This window comes from Bos mutus, chromosome 7 (assembly GCF_027580195.1).
Source record: "Bos mutus isolate GX-2022 chromosome 7, NWIPB_WYAK_1.1, whole genome shotgun sequence".
Classification (NCBI taxonomy): Eukaryota; Metazoa; Chordata; class Mammalia; order Artiodactyla; family Bovidae; genus Bos; species Bos mutus.
The window spans coordinates 57,035,123-57,051,252 of record NC_091623.1 but is presented as its reverse complement, the minus strand read 5'-3'; the positions used below and the strand labels follow the sequence as shown (position 1 = coordinate 57,051,252).

Below are 16,130 nucleotides of genomic sequence, written 5' to 3'. Positions count from 1 at the left end.
GGGCACCACATTCTAAAGCTGGCCTGAGGGGGTGGGTGCCAGTCCTATGTAGAGGGAGACGCTACAGAAGCAAGAAAGGCCCCAAATGACGACAGTTAATGCCTGAGGGTGAGCCTGTTTCCGCAGATGCCTCCAGGTGATGCTCATCTTTCTAACTGCCTCTCCTACCCCTCTGCCCCTCAGTCACAGGGCTCCATGCATAACCCATCTGCCACGCTGCTCCTCCTCCATGCCTCTCAGGTGCCAGCTTCCAAGCCTCCACCCCTGCATCCCAGCTGGCCTCCCCAGGGCAGAGGGAACTTTACTTTTAGGGCATGCGTGCTCAGTCACAGTCATGTCCAGCTGTTTGTGACCCCATGAACAGCACCATGCCAGGCTTCCCTGTCCTTCATTATCTCCCAGAGTTTGCTCAAACTCATGTCCATCGAGTCGGTGATGCCAACAATCTCATCCTCTGTTACCCCCTTCTCCTGCCCTCAATCTTTCCCAGCATCAGGGTCTTTTCCAATATTCGTGCCCAAAACAACAGAATAGCCAGATGCTGTGCTAGGCCCACTGGGGATGTGCAAACTCAGGTGAAGGACCCTATGGTGGTTTTGAGCCTCAGTTTGCCCATCTGCAAAATGGGACTCATAAGGGACCCCCCTCCGCCCACAGAACCCACTTTCAGGGGGGTGCTCTGAGTATTCAATGTGGCCTGAAGCAAAGAACTATCAAGTGTAAAAAGCTCAGAAGTTTCCTCAGGAAGCAGGTGCTGTAGTTAGAATGACCATGTTCAGCTTCTTTACCTGGGTCCTCCTCAAGGAGAAACACAGAGGCCAGCACAGGGGCCATGCAGACCCCAGGGTCAACCCCCAATTCCACTTCCTGGAGTTGTTATAGTGGAATTCTAAGGAATTCCACTTCTTTAGACAAAGGCTGCCTTGTTCTAGGCCTCAGTCTTCTTGTCTGTAAAATGGGGTTAATAGCCATTCCTTCTGCTGATAATGGTAGAGGGGGTTAAAGGGCAGATGTCTGTTGAGGTTTAGAACTGGGCCACATTCGGGGTGACCCTCCATAAGTGTGGATGTTACGTTAGTGAGTGCGAAGGGTCTAGCATGGTATCTAACCCACGGGAAATACACAGGAAGTGAAACCTATTCTTCTCATGTATATTTATTTTAAATCATTTACTACGTAGCCCTGCTACCTCCTTGTCCCTGGAAAACTCAGACACTGCTTCTAGCCCTGCATTTCACAATGGATCCCTCAAACCAGTTGGGAGCATCTGCTGTTGCCACTGTTACCTCTGGGTAGTCCCTGACCCCCCTCGGTCCCAGGCCCTCCCTTTGAGGTCTCAGAAATGTGACTGACAAGTCCGTTTTGTCCAGCAAGGGGCTCCTTTTATTCATTCGGAGGGGGGAGTGTTCTGAAATGTGGTGCAACGTTATAAAGTCAAGGGTGCCTGGAAAGCGAGCCTGCCAGGTGCAGGAAAGTGCAAGAAGCCTGCAGAGCCTCCTGGCCCGATGGGCACTCAAGACTTGCCTCTGGCTGCGACTGGTGGCCCAGGAGGGGCCAGAGAGACTTCAGAATGAGATCAGGGTGCCCGCTCCATCCAGAGCTTGGGACCACATCTGTCTGTTCTTCATCCTCGTGTACAAGAGTGTGCAAAATCAATCTGAAAACAGCTTCACTCAGGAATCACAGAATCGGCTCCTCCGCTCGGCATCTCTTGGCCTGAGAAGCGCTCTGGCCGTGCAGCAAGGGTCAGGCAGTTTCTGTCTTTCTGAACACCAGGGCATTGCCAGCTGCCTCCAGCCCAGGCAGCAAGGCCGGCCCGGCCTTCACACGGGTGTCTCCTCAGCCACCTTCTTCAGGAGTCCGGCCGCCAGTGGGGAGTGCTGGCTGCCCTCGGAGCCATCAGCCTGCATCTTCAGGCGCACTTTCTGGTTGGTCCTTCTCCACTCGGAGTACAGCTGGCAATGGTAGCGGAATGAGACCTGCAGGGCAGGGTGGACATGAGCGGGAGGGCCAGTGGCTGGAAAACTAGCGCCCCTGGGGCCTCTGCCCTGACCCAGATCAGCACCAGGCCCCTGCTTCCAGAGGCAGCGGCAGCATCAAAGTGGTTCTCACATGGACAGAGCACATACACCCACTCACTCGCCCAGGGACCCTCCCCAGCAGCACTGAGGGCCCTGCCAAGGGTGGGTGTGTGTGGGTGGGTGGGTGTGTGGGTGGGTGGGTGGGTGTGTGTGGGTGGGTGGGTGTGTGTGTGTAGAGGGGGTGGTCCCTTTCTGTTTCTCAGAAGGTGGCAGTGAAGTGATACAGCCCCTTGCGTGCATGCATGCTAAGTCGCTTCAGCCATGTCTGACTCTGCGACCCTATGGATGGTAGCCTGCCAAGCTCCTCTGTCCATGGGATTCTCCAGGCAATAATACTGGAGTGGGTTGTCGTGCCCTCCTCCAGGGGATCTTTCCGACTCAGGGATCGAATCTGTGTCTCTTGAGACTCCTGCATTTGCAGGTGGTGGATTCTTTACCACTAAGCACCACCTGGGAAGCCCATTAGACTATTAGTCAGCTCTAAAAAGAAATGAGCTATCAAGCTGTGAAAAGACATGGAGGAATCTTAAATGCATACGGCTGAATGAAAGAAGCCAATCTGAAGAGGCTACAGGGAATTCCCTGGTGGTCCAGTGGTTAGTTAGGACTCGGCACTTTCACTAAAAAGACCACTTACTGCGAGATTCCACCTCTATGACATTTTTAAGGAAAGGCAAAACTATGGAGACAGTAACAAGATCAGTGGTTTTCCAGGGATCAGAGAGGGAGGAGGGATGAATAAACAGAGCACAGCATTTTTAGGGTGGTGAAAACACTCTGTATGATCCCATAGTGGGAGATACGTGTCTTTATACGGTGGTCTAAACCCACAAATTGTTCCACACCAAGACTGAACCCTTGATGTAAACTGTGGCCTTGGGTGATGATGCGTCAGTGTTGGTTCATCGACTAATGAACTTGCCGCTCTGGTGCCACGTTGACAGTGGGGGAGGCTGGGCAGGTGTCAGGGAGGATTTTGGAGAACTCTGTACTTCCCGCTCCATTTTGCTGTTAAACCTTGAACTGCTCTAATGAATCAAATCTGTTAAAAAAAAATTTTTTTTCCCCCCAGTAAATGTCAGTGGTTCCTACTCTTTGACCAAGGAAGTTCCAAGAAACATTTGCACGGGTGGCACCCAAAGCACTGTTTATAACAGCAAATAAAGGAGAAGGAAAAAAAAATTGGAATAATCCCTGTGTCCATCAAAAGAGATTAGTTAAATAAATACAGCACACCCACACAATGAAGGACTGTTGGGTGACTGCCTTTTTTTTTTTTAAAGGATGTTAGCAAAGTGAAAACAAGCAGACTGCAAAGCAGGACCTATGATGCATCCTACTTGTATTAAGAAATCTGCGTGGTGGGTGCACTGGCAAATAATTCTTGAGGAGGGGGCACCCCCATAGCTGTGGTTCTATCTGCGGGACCTTCCCCCCCGAGTGAGGGTTCTCATGCCTCCAGATCCCAGGGACAACACCCCTACCACACTCACTCTCTCCCAACCCCAGTCACCTTTTCTCTCAGTCTCCTTATTTTTTATTTTCTGGCTGCACCACATGGCCTGTGGGACCTTAGTTCCCTGACCGGGGATCAAACCAAGTCCCCTGCACTGGCAGCCTTAACCACTGGACTGCCAGGAAGTCTCTCTCAGTCTCTTGATCGTCCTCTCTGTCTCTCTCATTCTTCTGCCTTTTCTCCCACAGTCTTTCCAGTGGCTCTCTGCCTCTCTCCCTTCCCCTTGCCCCCAAAACCCAGACAGTCCAGTCTTAACAGGACTCGTGGCTAGTGGGGCCTGCACTCAGCTGAAGTGATCCTGTGATCTTGCATTCCTCGGGCAGAAGCCTCACACTTGGCTCCTGGGACCTCAAACCGGCCCGGAATCTGGAGCTCCATGAGATGCTGGGAGTTGCTTCCACCCCACGGTCCAGCCACAAGCCCAGGCAGGCAGAGTGCCGCCTGTCCCCCACCCCAGCTCCATCCAAGTCACTGCCCAAGCCCCTGACCTGTCTGCTCCCAGATGCCTGCTGTCTGGCTGGCAGCCACTCACCAGCGTCCAGAGGACATAGATGGTGAAGAGGGCGATGGTGAGGGCGATCAGCCCCAAGGCCTCCAGATGGCTGTGGAGCCGGAGGTGGTCCTGGGCCCCTCGCAGGCACAGCCAGCCTGAGATAGCGGCCAGTGGCGTGATGAACAGGAAGCACACCACGTCACAGCACAGCGTCCGCTTCTCTGTCCGAGGCCCGGGATCCTTCAGCCACTGCGGGGAAGGAGGGAGGGGGAGCCGGTGAGAGGGACCACCACACACCGCCCTGCTACGAGCCTATGCCAGGGGATGGGGCATCAGGGCCCTCTCTGCAGACACCCATCTTCATCACTGTTCCTGCAGGACCCTACTCCTGCCTTGCCTCCTACAATCCTTTCTTTCTTTCAGATACTTACTGAGATGATGACAGGACAGGCCTGGGTAGGTGCAGGGCATTTCTGCCCCTGGTTTTGTTTTTTTTTTGCCACATCACAAGGCTTGCAGGATTTTAGTTCCCCGACCAGGGATAGAACCTGCACCTCCTGCAGTGGAAGCTCAGTCGTGTCTGACTCTCTGTGATCCCATGGACTGTAGCCCACCAGGCTCCTCTGTCCATGGGATTCACCAGGCAAGAATACTGGAGCCGGTTGCTGTTTCCTCCTCCAGGGGATTTTCCCGACCCAGAGATAGAAACTGCATCTCTTGCATCTCCTGACTGGCAGGCAGATTTATTTATTTTTTTTACCACTAAGCCACCTGGGAGGCCCTAGATGAAGAGTGGAGTTAACCACTGGACTGCCAACGAAGTCCCATGCCTATTTTACAGATGGGAGAAACAGAGGGCATAGAGGGGCTGACTCCTTTGTGCAAACTCACATGGCTAGTGGTCTACAGAGCCAGAACTGGAGCCCAGGAAGTCTTGCCTCAGGGTCTGTGTGTCCTTGGCTGCTATGCTACACTGCCTGCCACAGATGATGGGTGGTAGGAATCCCTGCCTGCGGCTTCCCTGCTGGTTGGGGGAGAGAGGAAATGACTGAATGATCAGGGTGGGGACTGCTATGCTGAAGAGGTAAGGCTGCTGCTGCTGCTGCTGCTGCTGCTGCTGCTAAGTCACTTCAGTCGTGTCCGACTCTGTGCGACCCCAGAGACGGCAGCCCACCAGGCTCCCCCGTCCCTGGGATTCTCCAGGCAAGAACACTGGAGTGGGTTGCCATTTCCTTCTCCAATGCAGGAAAGTGAAATGTGAAAGTGAAGTTGCTCAGTCTTGTCCAACTCTTAGCGACCCCATGGACTGAAGCCTACCAGGCTCCTCCATCCAAGGGATTTTCCAGGCAAGAGTACTGGAGTGGGGTGCCATGGCTGCAGAAACCCAATTGAGCAGAAGGAACCTCATGAGGAATGGGGGAGATGTGCTCCAGGCTGCAGAAACAGCATGTGCAAAGGCCCTGGGGTGGGAGCATGTGTTCCACACAATGGGTAGTGGGGAGAGGGTGAGCTGTGTGGACAGGCCGGCTTGCCCTCCCACTGTTCTCTTAAGAGTAGGTCCTAGGCGGGCCAGGGGCTCTTCCAGGAGCCCCCACCTCAGCTCAGTGACATCACCCCTTGTAGTTCTCAGATGCCCCATGCCAAGCTAGGCTGGGCAGGGAGGAGTCTGGAGGGCACCCTGGTGAGCAGCAACTGCTCTGGGAAGCCGTGTGGCTCCCACCACACTTGGAAATACCTTGTCTCGACCCCGACCCACTGCACTCAAGCTGAGCTCTCGGGATTGGCCCACAAAGTCCCCCGGCCAGGTCACCACCCCTCCTTCAGGGCCACTGTCCTCCTCCTTTAACTCCCTTCTCTCCAACCACGTGGGCTTGACCAAGGACACCAAGCTCCTCCTCAAAGGAGGCCTCAGGGCCTTTACACCTGCTATGCCCCCTGCCAGGACTGTCCTTCCCCAGGTTGGGGCTCCTCATTCCTCAGGTCTCAGCTCTAGGGTCACCTGAAGTGACCAAAACAGGGAAGGGGCACAGGACCTGTCAGATCTGGAACCTCAGGCCCAGTTCCCACCCCCATCAGCAGAAGTGGCCCCAGGGAGAGGAGAGAGGGTCCTCCCTCTAGAGAAGCCGCTTCCCCAGCCCACTAGGATCCTCCAAGGCCATTTCCTCCTTCGGCCCCATGTCTGCCTTCCTCCCTTCTCCCAACTCCGGCCTCTGGCTCCCAAGCGTACCTCTGTGAGAGATCGGGACCGCTTCTCCACTGCAAACTCTGTATGGCACAGCTCGCAGTAGCTGGTGTTGGATGAGGAAAGCCACCTCTCCAGACAGCTCTTGTGCACAGCGCCCAGCGTGCCACTGCACCCACATGGAGACAGTAGGCTCTCCCCATTTGCCCCCTCATGGCAGATCCGGCAGAAGGGACCATCGCTAGACACAGAGATGGGACACATGAGTAATGGTTGAGCCTCCTGCCTGCTCCTGCTTCACTATGCCCTGGATCGTAAGCTCAGTGCTGCCCCTATATACTGCTTTTTGGCAAACCCCTATTCATCCCTCAATGCCCAGCTCCAAATGTCCTTTTCTCTTGGAAAGCCTTCCCAGACTCCCACAGGTGGAGTGATGTGCTCCCTCCCCAGGGTTCCTGCAGCATCGTTTTAGGCCCAGGGTGGGCATCACTTGTACCTGCCTGCCCAGTGTCTGCTCCTCCTTCTATACCACCACTCTAACTGTGTTGGGCAACTGCCCCAATCTCAAGAGGACACCCCTGATGACCCCAGGCCTGACCAATCAAAACACCACACATCTCTGGTCAGAGAGGCTGACTCAGGGAAGGGCACATGTGATGCAGAGCCACTGGAATTGATTTCTGAAATTCTTCTTTTTTTCTTCTAAACTCCAGAACTACAGGCAGCATGGCTGATGTAAGTCTGGAGCTGCTGGCAGCAGCTCGGGCTCCACCTGGAGTCTGCAAATGATGCTAAAACAGAGGATCACGGAGCCAAAAGGTAGGGAGAGGCAGATTCTCAAGAACATCATCAGAAGCACCAGATCCAGCCACACCTGAAGGCCATGCCACCGGAGAAACCTGTGCATCCCAGAAGAGCTCCTGGGCTCCTCCACTCTAGTGAAGCTGGGAAAACAGACATAAAAAGGCATCTACAGGAAGCCATTTCCCATTTCAGGGAAGTCTCTGCCCCAGCATGGTCTCAGGGGATTCTGGGTCCTTCCTGGGGCAGTTCAAGAGACCAAGGGCATGGCCTTAGTGGGCCCAGAGGCTGTCCAGCACATGAGTCATTGTTTTCCAGACATTTCTGCCCAGAAAGTGGATTGCAGGAACACATGAAGAAAGTGGAGCAGGAGAGCTGTTTTCCAGACAACACTGCCAGTTTCCCCTAGGAAACTTTCTCTCCTTTTCTCAGTGTCCCTGCTGTGGGGGTGGGGCCCAGCTGCTTTGAAACCCAGGAGCTGAGAGCTGACCCCTCAGGTCTGCTTTCTGGCCCTTGGTCCTATGCGTGGGGTGATGCTTTCTCCTCCGACATCAAAAGGGCCTGCCCAGCTCCCGTGTGCTCCCACACCCTGATCCCATGTTCCCGACACACATTCAGTGAACAGGAAAGACATCCCTGCTCTAGGAGCCAAGCCAGAAAGTGGAAGCAATGAGGACCAGGAGAGCGAGTTACGTTGGTTTGGGGGGTTTGTCCCGGGGAACCCTACGTAGGAGGTTCAAGTTCAGAGAAAATGAAATATGGGTAAGCAAAGCACACACTGACTATGATGGAGCGCTGATCAGGTCCCACACACCATTCAAAGGGCAACATGGGGTTTAATCTGTTTCGTTCTCACAGGGAGCCTGGGAGGAAGGTGCTGTTATTGCCCCCATTTCACAGATGTGGAAACTGAGGTATTGAGAGGTTGACTTGGTTGTGCCAAGTCACACTGGATTTGAACCCAGGAAGTCGCTCCAAGGCCTGTGAACCTGGAACCACTAGGTTGCCTGCCCCCAGAAGTAGGGCAAGAGAAGTGGGCTCTACTGTTTGAAATTCTGGCAGGAAAATCATGCAGAGGAAACAGGAGAGGAGAAAATGGGACGGGAGAGTGGGTGAGACATCCACAGGCCGCTGTCGGGCTGCCCGGTGCAGGCTCCACAGAAGAGAGATGTGAACAAGAAAGGAAATGGAAGCCATGCCCAGTGACGCTGGCAGGTATCCAGTTCTCTCCAGGCCTCGGCTTCCGCAGGTATCAAAAGGGAGGGTGGGGCAAGGTGCCCCATGGGAACCCCATGAAGGGAGAAGTCCTCCCCACCCCCATGCTGGCAGCTCTGGCTGGGAACCCCCTAGGCCTGCCAAGGGTCCCCTCACTCCCAGGCTGGGTCATGTGGCACAGACACCTTCCTGACTCAAGGTGTCTGATGGAGATGCATACAGAAAAACCAAGACCCTGGAAGAAGCCCAGAAGGAGCCCTCCAGTCTCACTGGGCTCAGGCAAGGCAAAGACCTGTAAGGGGCCCAGCACTGGGCTCCCTCCACAACACGGCAAGGCTTCCGTCTGCTTCTCTGTATGTCTGAATGAAAAGTTTATGAATTAATTCTGACACCTGCTACCCATGTGGATGAACCTTGAGGGCGTGACACTCTGTGAAAGAAGCCGGTCACAAAAGGACAGACTGGCGAATTCCACTTCTGCAAGTTTTCTAGAGGGAAGTCAGATCCAGAGACACAAAGTAGGAATGGTGTGGGGCCCCGGGGCTGAGGAAGGGGAAGGGGGAGTGAGTGTTTTAGTGAAGACAGAGTGCAAGATCAAAAGAGTTATGGGAGGGACTTCCCTGGTGGTCCAGTGGTTAAGAATCTGCCTTGCAATGCAGAGTACATGGGTTCGATTCCTGGTCAGGAAACTAAAATTTCACATGCTTCAGGGCAATTAAGCCAGTGTGCCGCAACTACTGAGCCTGTGTGCTCCAGAGCCCGCACGCTACAGCTGGAGAGTCTGTGACCCACAGTGAAGATACCAAGTGCTGCAACGAAGACCTGACAGGGCCAAATAAATAAATATTAAAAAAAGAAAGTCGTGGGGCTGAATGATGGTGATGGTTACACAACACCATGAATGCACTTAAAGCCACTGAACAGTACACTTTCAAGTGGCCAAAAAGGTAAACTGTACGTTATATCTTAACCATAAAAAAACTAGAAGGAAAAGTTTATGAATTTGATGATCTGAAGGAAACATCATGGTAATACATTAGACTTGAAAAACTGGTGGCTAGCTTAAATCTTCGGAGAAGGCAATGGCACCCCACTCCAGTACTCTTGCCTGGAAAATCCCATGGACGGAGGAGCCTGGCAGGCAGCAGTCCATGGGGTCGATAGAGTCAGACATGACTGAGCGACTTCACTTTCACTTTTCACTTTCATGCATTGGAGAAAGAAATGGCAACCCTCTCCAGTGTTCTTGCCTGGAGAATCCCAGGGACGGGGAAGCCTGGTTGGCTGCCGTCTATGAGGTCGCACAGAGTCGGACACGACTGAAGCGACTTAGCAGCAGCAGCAGCAGCTTAAATCTTAATGAGTTAAGGCAGATTTAAATTGGCGTGGGGTTTCCTTGGGCTTCCCGGGTGGCGCTAGTGGTAAAGAACCCGCCTGCCCGCAGGAGACATAAGAGACCAGGGTTCCATCCCTGGGTTGGGAAGAATCCTTGGAGGAGGGCACGCCACCCCACTTCAGTATTCTTGCCTAGAGAATCCCACGGACAGAAGAGCCTGGCAGGCTACAGTCCACGGAGTTGCAGAGTCGGACACGACTAAAGCTACTTAGCACGCACACATGGGGCTTCCTTAAATCTCTTTCCCTTGATGATAAGTTGGTGAACCAAGCAGATTCAGCTCACACATGTGTCTGGAAGATTGGCACCGAGGTTTAAGTACATTAATCGAAAACTTTGCATGCTCAGTCGCTTCAGTTGTGTTCGACCCCGTGGACTGTAGCCCGCCAGGCTCCTCTGTCCGTGGGATTTTTCAGGCAAGAATACTGGAGTGGGGTGCCATTTTCTCCTCCAGGGGATCTTCCCAACCCAGAGATCGAACCTGTGGCTCCTGATTATTTACCACTGAGCCATCAGGGAAGCATTATGAGGTGGCAAAGCCCCTTGTGAGCAATATATGGGGACCATGGCCATGCACTTTCAGAACCACTCAGCAAGAAGGTGCCCCAGGTTAGAGATACAGGGGAGCAGCAACTTTTGCCAGTCCTACATGGAGAGAGGCTCCCATCCCACGTGGGCACCAAGCCCAGGTACCTTGAGGCCACAACCAGCACTACCAGCTACTTCCTTGTGCGGCCTCCCCAAGATGTGAACTACTCACCAACATCAGATCTCCGAATTTCACCCAGTAATCTGGAGTTTCAGCTTTTCCTGAAGAATCTGACCTGTCTACCCAGTTTCCATGTGGTGATTACTCACTGGGCCCCTTTCGCTGATTTATTTGCCTACCTGGCCCCTCTAGGTGGTGAATTTTTCTTTTCTTTTTTTTTGGCTGCACCACTTGGCATGTGGGATTTTAGTTCCCCAACCAGTGATGGAACCCACGACCCCTGTGGTGAAAACGTGGAGTCTTAACCATTGGACTGCCAGGGATGTCCCAGGTGGTTGGATTTCTGACTGCAGGCGGGGCTGGGAATTAACTGGGCTGGAGAGTGAAGCAAGTGAAAGCATCAATTCCTGCTCGGTCACCACTCACCTTGGTGTCTCCAAGGCCCGGATGACAGTCGAGAGGAGCCGGCCATCTCTTGAAGTCACCTGGGCCACATACTGGGGTGGTCCGAGGCCTGTGGCCTCCACGACCTTGGAGAAGGCAGGGCTGTCGGAGCAGTCACACAGGGAGCCGGGGAGGTGACAACAGTCACCCGTCGTCATGGCCACAGGGCGCCCTGTGTCCTCAGGGCCCAAGGCCCATGGTCCCAGGAGCCTGGGGAGAGGCCGGCCGGAGGATCAAGAGCAAGGTTAGCAAACCACACACAGCACAGAGCCAGCTCTCTGAGCTGTGGTTGAACAATCTCTAAGATGGGCCTTAGGAGGGGGGCTATGAGGATTCAGTCAGGTCACACATGCAACTCAGGCCAGGCCTGGCGCATCTCAGGGGCCTGGCTATATTCTCTCTGGCTCTCCTAAGAAAGGCCAGCCTGGTCTGGCCCACAAAGCATGCAGGACATCACCTTTCCAGCCTGGATAGCAGTGGCTAACAGTGACTGAATACCATCTGTGTGGTAGGCCCAGTGCACGGTGCTCTCTAGGGCCAGAACTATCCCTGCCAAAACCATGGAGAAACTGTTCCCCGTGGACTGGATTCCCAGGGTTGGACTCAGAGAGGATAAGCCTGCCATGGAGTGGGCTGGAACTGAGCTACAAACTTGGCCCAAATGACCAGGATGGTGAGTCATTTTGACCCTGCTGGTTCATGGCTTCTTGTGGGCTCTGAGTTTCTTGATAATTCAGGCTATCGAGGAAGTGGTAGTCCAGAATGGGGTAGTGTCTGTCCCCACCCAGAAGAGCAACCACTTAGAGCAGTGCCTCTGTCCCCAAGGAGAGGCCATGGGAGATAGCCAGAGCCTCAGGCAGCAAGCTGAAGTCTGCTCTGGTGGCGAGGGTGGGGACTGACTTCAGCAGGATTCCATCCCCCTACCTCCCCACCCCAGGGTCTGACCTGTCAGCAGGAACCCTTGGCAAGCTCCTCTTCCATCCCAGAACCAACCAGCAAGGCTTGTGTGTTTCCCTGTGAGAATTTCAGGAAAGGGACTGAGGCCTCTGGAAGCCAATAAAGGTGCCCCAGAGATTAGGATCTCCATCCCAAACTTATCTCACCCTCCACCATCTGCCCCCAGAAACTGTGGCCCAGAGACCCCAGAAACACTCACCGAGGTACCCCTCCACACACACACAAGTGGTTTTTACCCACCCTTGCTAGTCAAACTCTGAGATCCAAAGAGGGGCGGAGGGAAGCAGTGCAAGTCACTGGCTAACTTTGTGTACCAGGACAGTCTCCTGTGGATCAACAATCTCTGAACAGCTCAGCCAGAAGCACTCTGGGCCCAACAGGCCCTTCTGAGCCTTCTAAGTGGGGCCACACAGTCAGCCAGATAAGCAAGTGTCAGCCCAGAGGCAGGAGGAGCCTTCGAGGAAGGCTGCATGACCGAGATAACACCCACAGGCCAGTGGCCAGGCTGCCACGTCGTGCACACTGCTGTCCCTCCCAAGTGAGGCCAGCAGGGAAGTTGCTGGGCTACCCAAGGGAAAGGCTGCAGAGGGGACTCCACGCCTCTTGCCCCTCCAAGGATTGGCCTTCACATTTCTGCAAGTAATTGGGCGTCCCAAGACACATCACAGCTCCTATGCATTAAGTTCTACCATTTCTTTTATTGTCAGAGGAAAAGCAATAACAGAACCAAAACAACACTGGTAAAATCTGCTCATGCAAGGCTTGCAAATCAACCAAATGATGCTAGCAGCTACTGCAAAATAAACTCATGGTTGCCGGGAAGGGATAGTTAGGGATAGTGGGAAGGTCATGTACACACTGCTATATTTAAAATGGATAACTGACAAGGACATTTCGTAGAGCACAGGGAACTCTGCTCAATGTTATGTGTCTGCTCTGATGAGAGAAATTCTGTTACTTTCATGTAATTCTCAGAGGGAAACACACAAGCCTTATTGGCTGGTTCTAGGATTGGGCGGGGTGGGGGGGGCAGTGTTGGAATGGATACATATATATGTATGGCTGAGTCCCTTCCCTGTTCACCTGAAACTACCACAACATTGTTAATCGGCTATACCCTAGTACAAAACAAAAAGTTTGGGAAAAAAATAATAGTGGCTACTGTAAGTAACTGGTAGGACATCCCCAGTGGTCTAGTGGCTAAGACTCTGGGCTCCCAATGCTGGCGGACCAGGTTGGATCCCTGGTCAGGGAACTAGATCCCACAAACCTTGACTAGAGATCCTACATGCTGCAACTAAGACCCAGCTCAGCGACAGCATGGACTGTAGCCTGCCAGGCTCCTCTGTCCATAGAATTCTCCAGGCAAGAAAACTAGAGTGGGTTGCCATTCCCTTTCCAGAGGATCCTCCCTACCCAGAGATTAAACCCAGGTCTCCTGCATTGCAGGCGGATTCTCTACCATCTGAGCCTAATATATATATTAGGGCAAGCCTAATATATATATAAAATATATATATATATATATATATTTAAAATGTACCTAACCTCAGTGCTATATTTAAAATGGATAACCAACAAAGGTCTATTATATAACACATAGAACTCTGCTCAGTGTTATGTGCCAGCTTGGATGGGAGGGCGGTTTGAGGGGAGAATGGAAACATGTGTATGTATGGCTGAGTTCCTTTGCTGTTTACCTGAAACTATCACAATGTTGTTAATTGGCTATACCCCAATACAAAATGGTGTAAGAAACAATAAAAATTTTAAAAAAGAAAAGGTACCTACTACAAGCCAGGCACTGTGCTGAGTTTATTGAACTCCAATAGTTGTTATAAATGTTCCTTCAAAGGTCACCTCCCCAGCAAGGCCTTCCCTGATCACTCTGGTTGAAGTGCTACTCATGTCCACATTATTGCCCTCACAGATGTGTCCCTCTCTGAAATGCTCTTATTTCTTTTTCTTTTTTTTTTTTTGCCCACATGGTGAGGCTTGTAGGATCTTAGTTCCTTGACCAGGGATTGAACCTAGGCCCTCAGCAATGAGAACACAGAGTCCCAACCACTGCACCACCAGGGAGGTCCCTTTAATGTTCTTATTTCTTCATCTGCTGTTTAAACCACATCTGTCTTCCACTATCAGTCATCTCCAGCGCCTGATCCAACGTCTGGTACACAGTTCCTGTATTAATTCCTCAGCCCCTCTTCTGTGTAAGAGCAGGGTGGGAGAGCCAGTCCCTTGATCCCCAGACCCTGGTTTGCCAGCACCCAAGATGGGAACCAGAAATCTTCAGAGGCTGGAGATCTGTGCAAAGCACAGAGGCTTGGGCTCAGGAGAGGCCAGTCTCGAGCCTGGATACAAGGGTAGGGTGGCTGCAGGCTGGACTCAGCTCTGGGGCTGCTGGGAGGGGTGACTAAGCCAACGCCTCCAGCAAACTTGGCCCAGTGCCCAGGAGATGGATTTCACTGAATCTTCACAACAAACCTATGATGGAAGTCCAATAACTATCCCCATTTGACAGTTGAGGAGGCTCAGAGAGGGGCAGTTACTTGCCCAAGATCACACAGCTAAGTTGGGACAGTGCAGGATTTGAACTTAGTCCAGTGAGTGGGTCTGGGACCCAAGAGATCTGGGTTCTTTTAAGTCCTGACTCTGGTGCTGATGCTGTGTATCCTGGGACAAGTAACTTGGCTTCTCTGGGCCTCATTCTCCTCTTTTGTCAAATAAGTTGATGAAGCTAGTGCACTGTGTCTGCTGAAGGGCTTCATAAGAAGAAGGGTCAATTCAGGCTCAATTCCTCCAGCAAAGCTTGTCCTTGGCTAGGCTTGTCTGGGGTGGCACGGGGGCACCACAACATTTTGAACAGCTTCTTTTTTCTGAGGGCAGGAAACTGAGGGAAGAAGAGTCAGATGGCCCTAATTCCCCCACAGTGTTGTCTCAGTTCAGTTGCTTCACTCCCTGGGCCTCAGTTTTCTCTTTTGTATAACGGGGGGTTGCAATGAGACCCAGCTCATATATGCATAAGCATGAATAAGTTGATAAATTTTAGCTCTTATGATAATTATTGTCCTCAGCTTACAGACAGCTGTTGGGAGGGTCTGATAATACAAGGCACAGTCAGTGCCTGGCACACAGTAAGCACTCAACAAATGCTCAGTTATTTTTTTTTAGGATAAATGTGTAGTCTGTGAAATGCATTCATTCCTCTTCACTTAGCAAAGAGAAGCTCCTGTGTGCCCTTCAGCACTTGCATAGCCCTGCACTGGAGGCCAGACTCTAATCCCAGCTCTGATCTTTACTCACTATGTAGCCCTGGTTGAAAAGCTGGCCCTCTCTGAGCCTTGACTTCCTCAGCTGTATAGCAGAGAGGGGCTTCCCTGGTGGCTCATTGGTAAAGAATCCACCTGCCAAGGCAGGAGATGTGGGTTCGATTCCTAGGTCAGGAAGATCCCCTGGAGAAGGAAATGGCAACCCACTCCAGTATTCCTGCCTGGGAAATCCCATGGACAGAGGAACCTGGTGGGCTACACTCCATGGGGTCGCAAAAGAGTCAGACACGACTTGGTCACTAAATAACAGCAACACAGCAGGGAACATTTCTTCCCTTGAAGTACTTGAAGTATCAAGTACTTCCACTTGATATTGTCACTAAAGGATTAAATGGACTAAACCTATAAATTCTGGCTGTCCTGTTTTGAGCACCCACTAACAGCCAGGCTCTCTGCTAAGCAAATGCCTGGGTCATCATCTTGACTATTTTCCTGGCAGATCCCCTCTGAGGAGGAGGTTGGGGAAGGTGACTGGTCACTTATTGACCGCCTACTATACGCAGGGCGCTTTCTTCGTCTGCACCTCCTTAATCTTCACAACAGCCCCGTTAGGTTGGTCCTGGGATGACCTAGTTTCACAGATGGGGAAAGTGAGGCTCAGAGAGGCACCTACTGTGCGCCAGCCCCCCGGAGACCTCCTGCCTTCTACAAAGACGGAAACTGAGAACACCTACTTGCTGGGAAGGCTGAGGCCGACGGTCCGAGCCTGGCCGTCCTTCAGGGGGCCGGGCTCGGGCCTCGAACTCTGGGCCATGCAGCAGAACGGCACCCCTCCACCCCAACCTCCCGCCCGTGCCCACCTGATCCGCGGCCGGGCCGGGCGGCCGCGCAGGCCCCTCCGCTCGCCCCGGCCCTGGTCCCGGCCCGGCCGGTCCCGTCAGCGCCGCTAGCTCCGCTCTGGCCGGTACCTGCGTCTGGACACCGCCCGCCGAGCCGACGGTGTCACGGGCCAATGGCGACCACCTCTCGCCTACACTGGCCAATTGTCATGGATGTCCCGCCCT

General features: G+C 52.9%; 1 protein-coding gene across 3 annotated transcripts; it reads right to left on the bottom strand.

The window, feature by feature from the left end:
- Positions 1–1,360: 1,360 nt before the first annotated feature.
- Positions 1,361–16,081, bottom strand: MARCHF2 (membrane associated ring-CH-type finger 2). Of its 3 annotated transcripts, none has more exons than XM_070373786.1 (6): positions 15,927–16,076; positions 11,783–11,851; positions 10,820–11,047; positions 6,318–6,513; positions 4,130–4,339; positions 1,361–1,979 (listed from the first exon to the last, which is right to left on the bottom strand). In XM_070373786.1, exons 3-6 carry the CDS (start codon positions 10,993–10,995, stop codon positions 1,824–1,826), a joined length of 738 nt encoding a protein of 245 aa, XP_070229887.1. In that variant the 5' UTR covers positions 10,996–11,047; positions 11,783–11,851; positions 15,927–16,076; the 3' UTR covers positions 1,361–1,823. The 3 variants fall into 3 exon arrangements, with proteins under 3 accessions (XP_070229887.1, XP_070229888.1, XP_070229889.1); XM_070373787.1 differs by having other exon boundaries at positions 11,783–11,883; positions 15,927–16,062; XM_070373788.1 differs by lacking the exon at positions 11,783–11,851 and having other exon boundaries at positions 15,927–16,081.
- Positions 16,082–16,130: the final 49 nt, after the last annotated feature.